We start from the raw sequence: 15498 nt of genomic DNA on the forward strand, positions 1-15498 counted from the left end.
CAAGCTGAAACTACAGACCAGATTATGGACCTTTTATATGACAGGGGTTTTAGTAGAACTATCTATTTTGATAAAGAATACATTCCCTATTATGAACAAAATCTCCTTAGTTTGGTCCCATGTTGGTAACACAAACTGCAGTCAAATCTGTGAAAAACACATTTGGTCGTACATGCAGAAAACAGACTGAAATCAAAGTCTAATCAAGCCAATAAAAATCACTGCTTTGAATTTTGGACCTCCTAAATCCTGCTCTCCCCTTTAACTTTTGGACTGGGACACTGGCTGCATTAGAAGAAAACAATCAAGTGATCAATTTTCCTCTTAAAATTCAGGGGAATAATGGGAAATTTTGAAAAAAATAGTTTGGAAACTTCATGAAAGAATTATACTGCATTTGCCTGAAAACAGAAAGTAGCAATATTTCAATCCTTTGGAGATCTTCCTTCTATCTGTTTTCCACTGTCAAAATCTGTATTTTGTCTTCTACAATTAAACTTGTCCCTTTCCTCTCTGTCTGCTTGGGTTTCTTCTTCTGTTTGGTTGCTATTTTTTATTTCACTTACATGTACAGGCTGACAGTACATTTTAGCAGAAATCTATTTTTTATGCAATCCTCTTAACATGAAATCTCATCCCTCCCCTTCCCTTTACTTTTCCCTTCTACTTTCCCTCCCTTTTCCCATTCCTCTTACCCATTCCCCTTCTGTTTCCTCCTGCCTTCCTTCTCCTGTAGTAAAAGTTTTATCTGAAGCTACAGACACTATTTTAGAAGTTTAAGATACTAGTATCTACTCGGAATAAAGATACCTTACCAAAGATAAGGGTAGTGCTGCTAGAGAGATACATTGAAATCAAATCATCTTCGTATTTCCTTGTATGTTTTTACTTAATGGTCTCCTCCTGTAAGATTCATCTGTAAATTACAATCACACTTCTGTACTTGTTCACATACCACCCCAAGAATATTTTCTTAATGAGGAGATTTTTAACAGTTTTGTACTTCTCCGGCAAGTGTTGATGTTGACGCATGTGGCTACTAATAAGATACAGCAGCTTACACAGCATGGCCACCAGTTCATATCAGGCTTAGGTCAGTAACTTTTCAAATTTGTCACAAGCTACTGAGTATCCCGTGTGAAATATGTGGATAACTAAAAGTCTAACTTCCAGTTCCATATATGCCTACATGGCATGCCACTTTCCAAGTAAGAAATAATAAGCATTATTATTCTAATTATCTGCAGAAGAAACAAGAGGTAAAGCTGGGATATATTGTCATCCAAAGGAAATCAGCTGTCCAGAAAGATAAAAGTCAAATCAATAGAGGCTAGAGGAGAGCTGTGGGTTGAAACAGAGCATTTCAGTTTCCTCTGTCATCTATCCAGAACTAAATTCAACTGCGAGACAGAAATGTGTAAATATAATCTTTAAAATAATTTTGCTATTTCTTTCATTTTCAGCACATCCCAAAGGTTTGCTTAGGAAGTCAACTAAATCATATACAAGTTTACAGCAATAAGCAAAAAGTCAGTTTCTGTTACAGCAATATAAAATATAACTATTAGCCTGCCTTCTCTTTACTTGTCCAAAAGAAAAGGAAATGCATCTATGCTGAAAATATGGATTTTGATCACATTTGGATTTTTTGCTGTTATTCAAATAGAAGTGTTTCATATGGTCTATAGAAATGACAGAAGGATTTTTTTAAGCACCAGTAAGAGTTAAATGCAAAAGCCCCAGTGACACTAGGCCTATTAACTCAGCTAAGATCTTTAGAAAATCCCATTCAAAGTCCAACTCTGAATTCAATTTCATACACATACATCATTCTACACGCATAGTGCTTGGATCCAACTTGGCTTCAAGACTCTTTTTACTAATCAGGTAAGTCTGTAATTCTTACTAATATTTCAGAATACTAGCCTACTTAAATTAACAGTTTTATCCAAAATGTAATATTTTGTGAAGCAGATATTTAGAGGAAAGTTGAGCTGTTAATTGTCATCAGTCCAAATTACAAGCTAATGATGTTGTCAAACATAGCTGAAATGTCAAGAAAATGAATGGTTTGTGTAGAGAGGACCATCTGAAAGGGCAGTGAACTTTTGTAAATGGTTTTCTGAAAGAGCTATTAGAATTATTTTAATATAACATGGCAAGGCTACCAAGATGCAATTGTTGTGTTTACTATGAAAGCATATTTAACAGTGAATCTGAGGTCAGCCCTAATAACAATACTTCCAGTATGTTCACATTTAAAGAAGAATTTAAGTCTTTTATGTTGCTTGCAGCATATTTAATCATAGCACATACTGGATGCATTAATGAAGTGAGGGGCTGGTGAGTGGTTCAGATAGGAAAAGAAGTGCTAAGTGCCAGAGCAGCAATTTTTCAGAGAAAAATTAGGATTAAAAAAACTAGAAAAACTAGGATTAGAGGGAGACAAGCAGTGGGGAGAAAACTAGAAAAAAAACAGACTGCACAGTGTAAAATACCTATCAGAGATGCATGAAATACGGAAGGTACAAGAGAAGAAAACAATCAGCAAGAAGGGTTCAGTTATTCTGCACAGAGATAACTCACTATTCTGACTATTGCTCTGAGAGACAGCAGATATAGAAACATATTATCCTAGGTAGCTCCTATACACAAGAGTTTTCGAAAGTGCTAAGATGAACTCTGATAAAAGATCATAAGCAATTATAAAGAGAACTTGACACCAGATGATGTAATCTGGGAGGAGCACTGTTTATCAAGTCTCCTGGACAACATCTCAACAAAGGACCAGCCTTACCATCACGCTCTGCTGCTCCAGCATCTCTGCAGGGAATCCTCTCCACACGATGAGGTAGGGAAATACCAGTGAAACGACAGCACTCTTTGCAATTAACGATTTGCAAAATATTTCTCCTCTCTTTTTCCAGGATTCTTTTCCAGATTTCATAGCTTTAAGAATAAAAAGAGATTGGTTTTAAAAAGATCCACTACTCCAGTCTTGCATTTTTAAAAAAAACATTGATACAACTTTCTTTGCCTGAAGTCAAACGCCCAGGATTCCACTGATCGCTTTGGCAGTTCGGCATGGCAAGTGCAAACCCTAATTACACAGCTTGGCATAATGTTATTTTATAATGAGTCTACTCAGCTTGAAATTGAAACGTTATACAAAGAAGAAACTTGACAAGATCTTCAAAAACCTGTGGATTCAGAAGCTCTGAATTTACTCACGGCTGGTATATTTCTTGGGAACCTGATAATTTCATAGCACACTTTGTGCCACTATTGCAACTTCAGAGTACCCATGACAACGACTGTTCTTACTTTATAGTAAACATTACCTTTGTATGTGATTACAAAAGGGAGGAGCTGGAATCTCTTGAAAGCTATGCTTTACAAGCGCTTTTCAGGACAGTTGTTTACTACAGGAAGCACTTTATGGTTTTTTTAATCAAATTATTTAAAAAGTAGGAAAAATCCAGGTCAGTGAAATACTATGTTGGAAGGAACAACAGAAGCAGACTTGAACTCTTCCTTTACAAGCTAAGACTAACCATATGATGATATTTCCATGGTTTTAACATTCGCTTCCTTAAGTAAGACAGGCAAAGACTTTTCTTTATAGAACATGCTAATCAAGTCTCCTTTCAGAGGAAAAAAATCTGTTCTTATTTGGAATGATCTTAACACACTGCTTTTAATTTCAGTGCATGTGAAATCTGCGCATTGCCTTAGGTTGAGGAAACAGCTATGAGAAAAAGAAGTTATTGAACCATGCTTATAGATTGACTTTCTGGATGAAGGCTTCCTGTGTGGGGTAATCGATATAACAAAAGTGTTTTCAAACAAGAATCCTTGATTCTTTTGTATGGTTTCAGACAGACATCTCAAAACAGAAAGTCGCCTCATAATTCCAGGCAATTGAAAGATAAATTGCTGTGAAAGTAGCCAGGTCATCTATTAGGAGATGTAAAGACTAAACTGCTGAACAGATGGAGGGCTTGTCTTAATGTTTCCATCTATACCTGAAACAATTGATTTTAACTGGTTTAAGAAATACACAACAAACAGAAGAAAATAAGGAACATTACAGAAATAAAATACACTCCCAATCTCTGTAACACAAGTTAGGTTACAAAGGGTGACATGGAGCATAACACTCATCAACTTCAGTATGAGCTTTAATTGAATGCAAAGAATTCAGTACAGTTGTATAAGAAGCAAAAGTTTCTGCACAGTAATGACCTATGGATGGGTATTTTCAATTTTTAAAGAAAATGTTTGCAAAACTAGGATCTGGCTTCCCTTAATTTTCTTGCCAGAGTTTTGGTAGTTTTCCCACATTAAGCCTATAACTTAAAAATGGAATCTATGCAGTTTTAAACAGTTGGAGACAGGGTGAGAAGAAAACCTCAAAATCTGCTTGCAGTTTAATTTTCTTTGGTTAAGTAAACACTTTCAGACATGTACAGACATTTCTGCCAGTCCTACCCACGCTACCCGAATATCTTTTATGAGCTAAACTGGGCTGTAAATGTCTTCAGAAAAGGTTGCCACGTACATCCCTGCTGCTTGTTTGGCTGATGTCAGGAAGTACAGAGGTGTGACAAATAAAAAATTGATTATGGCATTTCACAAAATGAGAGGCAGAAACAAAACTCATTATGGCAATGTAAATCTGCAACTGCATTGTATTCTGTTGCACAACTGTGAGCATTTCAATGTACAGAATTATAAACTTTTCTCATCCTAAATTACTTTCAAAGAGGTGTTTTTGTAGAGAAACTCAACAGACTTGGTACTGCTACAGGAACAGTACTGAAGCAAGCACCTGACCCTGTGTATATAAAATTATGAAAAAAAAAATGTTAAACACTACTGTTTAATTGCAAAATGAGGTACTTGGAATTAATGTTGCTTGTATCACCTTAATCCAACCCCTTTGGGCATTTGTGTGACAAAAACATCTGTGATCACATCACCATCTGCTATTTTTTTCTGTAGGACTCCTGACTCAATTCAGGGCGCAGAATGGTACTGCTCATCTGACAAATACCTCTTCACTGTTTTGTTTTGGCATTGTTCTGTGCTTAGCACCATTCCTTACTTCATGTACACTCTTCAAAGTGTGCTCTTTATGCACAATTATTTCTTCATAGATTTTTTTGTTAGTATCCAAGTTATTCAGAAGCCATAGTTCACTTTTACAGCACTGCATTTTACAAATTAATAAATAATGTATGAAGAGTGCAGCACCAATATTAGAATATTCAGTAGCCTTGGGTGTCCAGTTCAGGACACTTAGCATCTTCAGGGTCCAGCAGCATGTGAACTAGCTAAGTATGTGATCCTTAACATCAGTCTGTGAGTGCTAACAGATCACAGCTCTCCAGGTAGAAGTCCAGAAGGAATCCTCAGTAACCAGCTCTGAAATCCAACCAGTGAAAGCACTTTTTGCACAATATACTCCTTTGCTACAGAATCCTAGTATTTCCTAAATAAAGCCCTGAAATGGCACTGGATGGGGCAGAAGTCCTGAAATTTAATAAAAATGCATATGCACTGGGCAATGATTCTTGTATTTCACAGCTTTTGAATGCTTGACCCTCCAACTTCCCTAGCACTGCTTCAAGGTAGCTATGTGTTCAAGACCTAAGGGTTTTCTAAGGACAACAAACCAAACCATGCATGATACAGCATACTGTAATCAACAGGGTCCTCCACTATGGCTTGACCCCCCCCAGCCAATGGCCACCATGCTGCTACAGTAACCTGCAGCAAATGCGTGTTGGCATCCCGTCTGTGAATAGGCACTGGGAAGATGACACAAGTTTCCAAAAGGGCTTCACAGACTTTTCTGACAGCAGAGAGACTGAGGAAGGACAAACTCCATTCCTCTGGGGAATAGTTTCCCTGGAACTCTGGAGGGAAGTATACAGTAGTGGGCACAGGTTCTTTTTCTCAAATGTACCTTCCTTGCCCCATTTCTCCATCTTTTCCTTTTCCCAGTCTCCTCATCATATCCTCATTGCAAGATACACAGGTTCATTTTCCATTCCTTAATTTCTCATCCAAGCTCAGGAACCTTGGCCATCGGGTCGTAGTCTCATCACTCGCTAAGCCTGTGCTGAATATAATTTTTCTTCCTGTATCAAGTATTGCCAAATCCTGGTTTTGATTTGTCCAGTCTCTTCTCTGTCCTTCCCTTGTCTGATTCTTCCACACTGCTAAAATTTGGGTTCTTGCCCGCCCAGTATTCAGACCAGACATTCTCCCCTTCAAGGCTGCTTGGGCCCAGACAGGAGGTTTTGGGCGCAGTCAAGGGGCAGCTGTGCTCTGCAGTGCAGCTCAGTCCTGATCAGTGAGCGTGCAGGCTCGGGTCCAGGCGTGATGGTGGGAAGGGGCACAGTACGCATCATATACCTCCATGCACTACGTTTTTTTGTGAATGAAAACCCAGCTGCGCAGCCAGTATAAGAGCTGTGGAACACCCCAATGACTTCTCCAGTCTGTGGGGGTACACATTGCCTGCAGTTTAGACAGGCAGAGAAAGCACAAAGAAAGTCTCCTCCTGTGTGGTGTCCAAAGATATCACAGCCTACAGCACCTTAGACCTGTGATAATGCATAAAAACCTGCTGCCTAGCAGAATAGCATTGCTGCTAACAGAGTTCTTGGGAGCTAGCTGTAAAAAACAAGGTGCTCCTGTCGAGCCTATTTAAGGCTCTCAGCTTGAATATACATAGACAAGTTTGCATGGAAATATGAGACACTTCAGACACAAAGGTTAGTCTCAAAGCAGTTCTAAAGCACATATTGGTATAACTTTTCAAGGAAAAGGATGCTAGATTTTTTTGTCATTGACGTGTATTTTGACCTACTCTCACTTTTCAAAATGGTTGAAGTATATAAGATCATTTGGTTTAAATGTTTCTGAAATGGTTAGATCATTTGCGGTGAAGTAAATAAGACTGAAAATTTCAGTTTGAAATACTTGATAAGAAAATTATAAAGAACTGGATCATTTATCTTTTAGTTTGGATATGTTCAGCAACAATAATGCCACCACCTTCAAGTATTACAATATAATTAATATTTATTTTCTTTGATTTTAGAAAAAATATCATTAGCCTTAAATTTATATCAATTTTAAACCCTTTCGCTGTTCTCACAAAGTAGCAAGGTTAGAAACTAGTACCAACCTTGCACTTGTTTTTCAGGGTTCATTCACAAAGCTTCATCTTCTAAGCTCTTCCTCTAAACCGTGTAATATAAAAGTCCAGAAGGTGGCAGCAAATATTCTTCCTTACAAGAAATTCTCTATTCCAAGGAAAGCTAAGATGCCTATGGCCAAGTAAGATTCAGCCATTTGCTTTTCATAGGCATAATTGTATTGTAGGTTGATAATCATATATGGATAAAGAGTAAATGATAATGGAAAGCACAGGCTTGCTTTCATTTACACAGATGCAAACTGAGCTAACTGAATAACTAATTTATGACAGGTTAACAACACTCTTATGTTTCTTTTCCAAATAGCCATTTTGCAGCTGTGAAGATGTAATTTTAATATCTTACTTTTCCATCATTACTTGACAACTAAAAAGGACTTTATTGTCAAAAGCAGAATTTGTCACAAAGCTTATGTATGATGGTTGACAGTAACGGTTTCATTAGCTTGTATACTAATGATGAAAACAACATTATCCTCACCTGAAATAATACTACAGCTATAAACAAACTAAACTTAGAATAAACTAGGTTCCAGTTCTAAAATTCCCTATAAGTTTTTGAAAGCAAACACTGACAAGACAGCTTTGAGGAAGTTAGGATCAGACATGAACTATGATTCTAATCTGTTACTAGCCTCAGTACACTCATGGACAAAGCTTTAATTTTTAGACAAGTAAGATTCTCTGTCTCTCCAGTCATTAATATTCCCATTAACCAAAATGCTGCATTCCAATTTTAGCCTGCTATAAATTATTTCCAGAGTTTTAATTAAATACAATTTTTCCATTTTATTTCATTTTTTAAAATACTGGTATTGTAAAATAGCTGTAACGTTTACTCCAGAGCTGGCAGGATTTCAGAGAGAAATTATTTTTTCATTACATAAAGTTTAAATTGTAAACTGTTTAAGATGAAAAAAGCTATAAGATTAACAATATACCTCCCTTCTATACGCAGTTCAGTTTAAAAATATGAAGTGCTTGTTTTATGTTTAAAAAAATAGAAAGAAGGAAAGAACTAAAAGGCATACAAATCGAGTATTATTTACTTTATCCTACTATTTCTCAGTGGTTTGGTCAACAATTGCAATAGCTGTTACAAGCCCATAGAAAGCAAAATGAGAAATTTATCACTGTGGGCATTTTATGAAGACAGAGCCATTTTTTGAGATAGCACAACTGTTTTATCTGTTTCCTCCCCCTTTGCCCCGTTTTTCTGTGAACATTAGCCAGGCACTAATGTTAACTCAGATTTGAACAGACTTTGATATGGGATTAAGGACCAGGACTATAATGAAAAGACAAAAATAGAACTGCTTCAATGACTTAGACACATAGGTAAATTTTCTTCAAGTGTCTTAATCAAGTGGGAGCCTACGCTGCAGAGAGTTTCACTGAGACATGGACTATGAAGAGTTCAACCTACTTTTGAAAAAAGAAGTCTTGACTTTTTAAAAAAAATCCTTAGCCAGTGAAAAGGCAGTTTCAGCATGTACACATATGAACGGTTTTCACTTATTAAGGAGATGTGCTACCTGAGACAGAAAAACAAGTGTTGTGAAATCATTTCACTAAGTAGTATTTTGCATTCCCCTTTGGTCTGTAAAATGAACAATATCTTTCTGACTCTTGCCTTTAAAATTTGCACTATTTTATGAAACTAAGTATTGCTCTTCTTGTTGTTCAGCTTTTCATAATTATAATGGAATTCAAAATAGCAGTAAGTCCCAAATAACTGATTTTTCTGGACTATTGAATCAAAGGTACACATTCACCATCCTACTTAGATTAAATAGATCTGTATGTGTACACACCTTTTAGAAGTACTGTTTTTACATTAATTTACATATAAACTGAAACAGTTTCTTTTGGCAGTAACATTACATTCATTTTAGTTTATATTAATACAAAGCTTATAAATATTAAAGATGCTTGTGGTACAATAAATCACAGAATCACAGAATCACAGAACGTTAGGGATTGGAAGGGACCTCAAAAGATCATCCAGTCCAATCCCCCTGCTGGAGCAGGAACACCTAGATGAGGTTACACAGGAAGGCGTCCAGGCGGGTTTTGAATGTCTCCAGAGAAGGAGACTCCACAGCCTCTCTGGGCAGCCTGTTCCAGTGCTCTGTCACCCTCACTGAGGAGAAGTTTCTTCTCAAATTTAAGTGGAACCTCCTGTGTTCCAGTTTGTGTCCATTACCCCTTGTTCTATCATTGTTTGTCACCGAGAAGAGCCTGGCTCCATCCTCGTGACACTCACCCTTTAAATATTTATAAACATTAGTGAGGTCACCCCTCAGTCTCCTCTTCTGCAAACTAAAGAGACCCAGCTCCCTCAGCCGCTCCTCATAAGGGAGATGCTCCACTCCCTTAATCATCTTTGTAGACCTACGCTGGACTCTCTCCAGCAGTTCCCTGTCCTTCTTGAACCGAGGGGCCCAGAACTGTTCATTGATCAATTTATAAGTAGCCTGCATTTTAAAGATCAATGCTAACCTAAATCTAAAGTTTATTCTGTTTGCACACACACCTGGGCATTCAGCAGGTGCTGATAGGATTCTGTGATTGCAAGGGGCAGCTCTGAACTGCCATACCTCTTCTTGACACTCAGGAATCACTATCCCTTCAGTAACTATTGTAAGAAAGATCCTTCCCTCTGAAAGTGTTCCAGCGGGGCAATGGAAAAGAAAAAATTAATCACTGTATAGGGTTCTGGTTCGTTTTGCAGGATAATACTTTGAGTGCTTGTATGGTATTATAATGACTTTTTTACAAAAAGATGACAGCAATACCGCATGTGATAAATGAATAATTCTGGTGGCATATCACTCTTCTTTCCCTTCTCCCCTCACTTCTGGGAAGAGGAATGGAAAATCTCTACTTCTCTTCTTATGATCTTCTTGTAGCTTAAGGGAGACAGATGATAGAATAATTACTCTCTCTCTGTACTCTATATTGCCCACTTTCTCACTTACGATCTGGGGTTTGTGCATTCATTTTAATACCTGCTGTCAAAAGCTGTGTCTCCAAGGATTAAACATGAAGGGAACATAATAGAAAGTATGACTACGTCTGGCTGCTGCTGTCCAGTAAATGAATGATGCATTCTAGTGACTAAATGTTGCCTTAATTCCAAAGTTTGTGTTTGTTAGTTTGGAGGAGCTGAACAACAAAATGGTGATAGAAATCAGTACATGAATATCAAATACAGATCCACTTTGAAGTTAGGAATGTTCAGACCTAGACTTTTAGTGTAGGAACACCACTACCAATAATAAAAATTAATAATCTCTTAGTCTCTGCATTTGACTGACACTTATATTTTAGCAAAACCATGCTTTTCTACAAGTGCCTAAAACCTATTTGCCACAGAGTGTGAAAAAATGTAGTGATATATATTCTGAAGTCAAAGATTATTGAATTTCAGAATAAAGCTGGGGTAGATAGAAATGTTCTAAATTTTAATGCAATAAATTATTGCAAAAATATGTCACTATGCAATGTGCAAAAATCTGCCGTGCAGGGTGCTACTGAATTACTTTTATTACAACAATACTACCATAACAATCTAACAGTCAGTAGGCTTAGAGACTGAATTCCTCCTCCTTAAGGTAAACACAGGCATACTGCACATAACTCATGCATTTGTTACATTTCTTCCTTGTGTGATGAAAGAAATTCAACAATTTTCTGTGGAACAGACATGAAAATTAGAAAGATATTCCCCTGAATCCAAAGGGTTATAACTGCTTCAAGCTGCAGAAACTTTACAAAATTTAGTAGAATTGTTTCAGGACAAAACAGATACTTAGTTTTCCTACATGTATTAAAAATAACATTAATATAAATTTTTGTTTCATTCTGTTTGAGCTTATGGGAGTGTAGATGATGATGACAACTACTATTTATTTTGGGAAGGCTGAAATTCAAAATAACTAAGGCTCACATTAGCCAAATATATTTTTACCTTCTTCGATATTCAGTCTTCAAACTCTCTTCTGCCCACCTTCAGCATAGTTATGAGTTTTTTTCTTTGGGAAATGTAAAGAATTCAGCCAGTTCCTTCTATCAATAGTCTCTTCCTTCAAAAATTATTGGTCATTCATTGGTCCTGCTGTATCATTAATGGTTAGGCCAAAAAGCTACTTCTGCAACCTGATGAACTCTGGAGTTTTTCTCTAAACATGACAGACTAAACAGTACCTTTATTTAACTGTCTTGAAATGTCAGATATTTTATGCAGCACTTTCAACAGTATAATTTCCCTCTGCATCTCTGGAATCCTACAAAGGACTCATGGGGCTTGGGACTGGAATCTCCATTAAATAAAGAGGAAATTTCCTGTCTGCTGAGCACAGACAATGTTCTAGAACCACCTCAAGTGCAGCTAACACAGGCAGAATGACTGGGTGAACCTGCTTGATCAACTTTTTCATCCCTCTGTAAAACTTTATCTTCTTAGTTTCATGGTTCACATTATCAGATTAATTTATATTAGAAACTGTCTCCCATTTTGCGTACTTATTTTGATTTTGCACTTTTGAACAATTTATTCTTGCCAATAGTTTAAACAAAATGCACAAGCCAGGCTTGCTGAATAAGCATTTTTGTGGATTCAGCGAAGAAAGAACTTGCAATTCATTAGAGGAAGAAGTATTCTGACTGGCTGTCTGGGTCTGGCACTTACTGGCCCTAGCATGATCTATTATCTGCAGTCCTTATTTTCCAGGTAAGAAAAAGAAATGCCTCCCATTAGGTGATGATATAGAGAACCTTTAATCCATTCTTGCAAGTATATCACTTAACCTGTGGGGAAAAAAAATAATTAATTTACTTACCTTCCAAATGGATAATTCATGCTCTTTATATGCTATCATCTTAGTGTACTCAGTTGGGACCTGCCTATAGCTGATGATCTGATTAGCTACATTTTAATGTCTGATGATCAGACTGATCTGATGATCAGGTTTACGTGAGGATTCTTAAAAATTTACTGAGCTAAGTTGCCCAACATGAAGTATTTCTTTTCTGGATAGAAGTAAAACCTCACGAAAATTTGCCATAAGTATGTGGGGGTAGGATTAGTAATGTTGCAGTGCTTCTGCTCTGGAACTGCAAACTGAGAACAGCTGGTCATAGTGAAGAGGTGAAAGGATAGTCCCGTTACGAAGCATTAGATGTGAAACCTGTCAAAAGTCTCATTACATAACCTGTATTCGTCACTCTATGCTTTTTTTAAAGAGATTCAGACTAAGAACCACCAAACTGACTGAAAATTATGAATTTAGTAGTGTCTTTCTCAGTTTCCATCTCTCATAAATAAGGCTGATATTGAAACATAACTTCAAAGCCTGCGTGAAGCAGAGGTCTTTGAAGTTTCTTAAATGTGTTAAGATCCTGTGACAGAAAAGCTTATAAAACATGACATTCCTAAGTGAGTATTTGCTAGATAAGCTATACCTTGTATAATCAGATACCTACTGGTTAGTATCTAGATCATGATCACAGTCTTTTAAGTTTTGGAAGCTAATTAGGAAAAGTAACACAGACCAATGTTATTTGAATGAATTTTTAGAAAGGCCTTTGGCAAAAGGGCCAGGAATTTCACACTGGATTTCACAGTTGAAGGCATTTAAACCTCAGGATATGAATCAGTGGGTGTAAATCATTTCGTTTTAGAACCACATGTATAGAGACTACTTACTTGGTAAGAACAATGTCATTTGTCTGTGTAACACAAAGAACACGTTTGGCTTGGGGAAAAGGCTGTACCTGTCTCACACACTGCCCATTGCAGCAGAACATTCTCATCAACACAGTTTCTGTTTCAAAGTGCTGCATTGCTAAGAAGATTAGGATTTGTCAAATATGAATGGATTGCTCCTATAAATGGGTCGGAATGTACTGAAATTTTGAGGGCATTGCCTTTCAAAGAAGCCAGGTTAAGTAGCGTCCTGTAAGGCTATTAAGTGAATTATTTCATTAACATCTTTATTTTTTTGTGTTCATTTTTGTGTCTTGAAAAGTGAAAACTAGGATAAGTTTGATGATTTTCAAGTAAGAATTGCGTTTCTTAAAAGGAGATTGCCAAAGATACGTTCTTGGACAGATGTCCTAGACAGAGCCTGTTATCAAATAAATGAGGCTGTGCCTGCATATTGGAAAGAATCTTGTAAACGTACACAGAACTGTCACAACATGACTTCCTTTTTCATTCTTAAGAATGGTCTTTTCAGAACAAGGTACACTAGCTAAGTAGTGGAAAAGCTGTACAGTGGCTAACATAATTGTACCTTTTCAGCAAAAGCCTGTCTTTGGTCTATTTACTTTCCTCAAAAATTCAATTTGCTCAGTCTTTGTTCCTGTTTCTTTCTCTGCCTCCCTTTTAATACGTCCTCTCTTTCCACTAAACTAAAGAAATAAAAAGTACCCGTAGGCATGCCTGTGGAAATGCCAGGATGTCATGTGCTTCAAGGGCCTGTTCCAATATGGAAATGAAGAGTAGGGATTTTCTTTTTGTTGTTTAATAACTGTAGCTATATTTGTTATTTTGCTTTCCTAGGAAAGAAGCAGTGGACGCTCATTATCACTTCCTGGGAGACCTTCTTCATTCATTTCTCGAGCCATATCTCCTACTGCTCCTCTTATATTTCAGCCTGTCCCTGATTACTTCAGCAAGCCAGACACTGCAGCTGACAAGACTGGCAAGAGACTGACACCCTGGGAAGCAGCAGCAAGGTCCCCTCTCGGCCTTGTGGATGAAGCTTTTGAGCCTCAAAATATGCAGGAATCCATTGCTGCTAATGTAGTATTGGCTGCTCGCAGGAAAACACTTCCTCAGCCACCAGATGAATGGAAACAAAAAGTTTCTCATGAGCCTCCAGCCCCAGGTGGTAGCATAGCCCTACTAGGAGGGAAGCAATCGGGTATTATAGCATCCCCCAAAAGCTCCCTGTCTGTCCCAGGTGCCACCACGCAGGCTGGCTCCCAGCAGCAGTATCCGTACAGCAGTCAACGGTCCAGAACAGATCCTGATGTAATGTCCATGGATTCCAGGTCTGACTATTGCTTGTCAACAGCTGATTCCAACTACAATCCACAGCCAAGGGGATGGAGGCGTCCAACATGAGCAGCTGAAGGGCTTGGCGCATTTTGCCTTCTTCCAGCTTCACAAGCCTTAGATTTGAGTTGGAGAAGGAAAGTTTCTCTCTGGCCTGACCAACTCTGAACTAAAGAAATGAGGGGACAAAATTGAATGGAGCACAGTTTTCACATAACTGCGGGGCTAGCAGCCTCTAGAATAGACTCAGTTTTACACCTAACCTAAGATTGTTCTGTTTGTCAAAAGACAAAAACACACGTTTCTTGGGGGTGAGGGATGGGATGAAAGTGGGGCAATGAATGCGCTCGATACAAAAATCTAGAAAAGATGTAGATGGAGACAATACAAGTGCTTGAAGTTACGTTAATGTGAAAAAGATTAAAGAGGAAAATTAGGGCATTTTAAAGGCGAGAAGTATTTTACAGGATCTTGTAAGTTTTCTGGGTATGTTTGACAACTGAGTTTCAAGGTACTAGACATAACCAGACTTGGGAAAGTTCCAGTGGCAGTGAAATACTTGGAAGCACTGGCTTATTTGCCATATGTTGTCTTTATTGCATTATTAAAAAGAGCTAACAAAGTAAATCAATGAATATTTTTACTGTGGTAACAGTTAAAATACTGTAGTCATGGTACCTGAATCCCTATAACATGGAGATGTTCAGAGTCTTATGCAGTCATCCATTTCAGATGGACATTTCAAGACAGCTTCAATAAAGTTTTACATATTGTAATCAATCAAGTATTTTGAACACAACAGGAAGAAAGGTGTTATTAATAGCAATCAGTACCATGATACTTGAACAACAAAAAGGATGAGGAAAGTATTTAGAATGTATTTAAACTGGATTGCAAGTTAATTTTTTAATAAATTATCAAACATGCCAGAGGCTGAACAGCCTTTATTTCTCTGTGAAGTGCACTACTTGCTGAACATTTACTGCTACAGTGTCTTGTAATCTGACTGGCTGTGCAGTTATTCTTAGTGTCTAGGTAACTTAATGTTTAGGAAGCTTTAGATTTGTATTCTCAGTTTGGAAGACACAGAAAAGTTGTTTATCAAGAACAATACCTGTTCTACATAGAAATGGGTACGTGAAAGAGGGTTTATGACATGTGTTACATGGTATGAGTAGTACAAGTAGCAAATGTTTGGACA

The 15498-nt window shown here is 37.4% G+C and overlaps 1 protein-coding gene across 1 annotated transcript in view; it reads left to right on the forward strand.

The window, feature by feature from the left end:
- SYNPO2 (synaptopodin 2) overlaps positions 1 to 14710 on the forward strand; it is a 29990-nt gene extending 15280 nt beyond the window's left edge. Inside the window, exon 5 of the mRNA XM_010191877.1 lies at positions 13800 to 14710. Coding sequence (XP_010190179.1) covers positions 13800 to 14366 — 567 coding nt within the window. The 3' untranslated portion in view covers positions 14367 to 14710. The remainder of the gene's footprint in view (positions 1 to 13799) is intronic.
- Positions 14711 to 15498: the final 788 nt, after the last annotated feature.

This window comes from Mesitornis unicolor, unplaced genomic scaffold, assembly GCF_000695765.1.
Source record: "Mesitornis unicolor isolate BGI_N332 unplaced genomic scaffold, ASM69576v1 scaffold15029, whole genome shotgun sequence".
In the NCBI taxonomy this organism is placed as follows: domain Eukaryota; kingdom Metazoa; phylum Chordata; class Aves; order Mesitornithiformes; family Mesitornithidae; genus Mesitornis; species Mesitornis unicolor.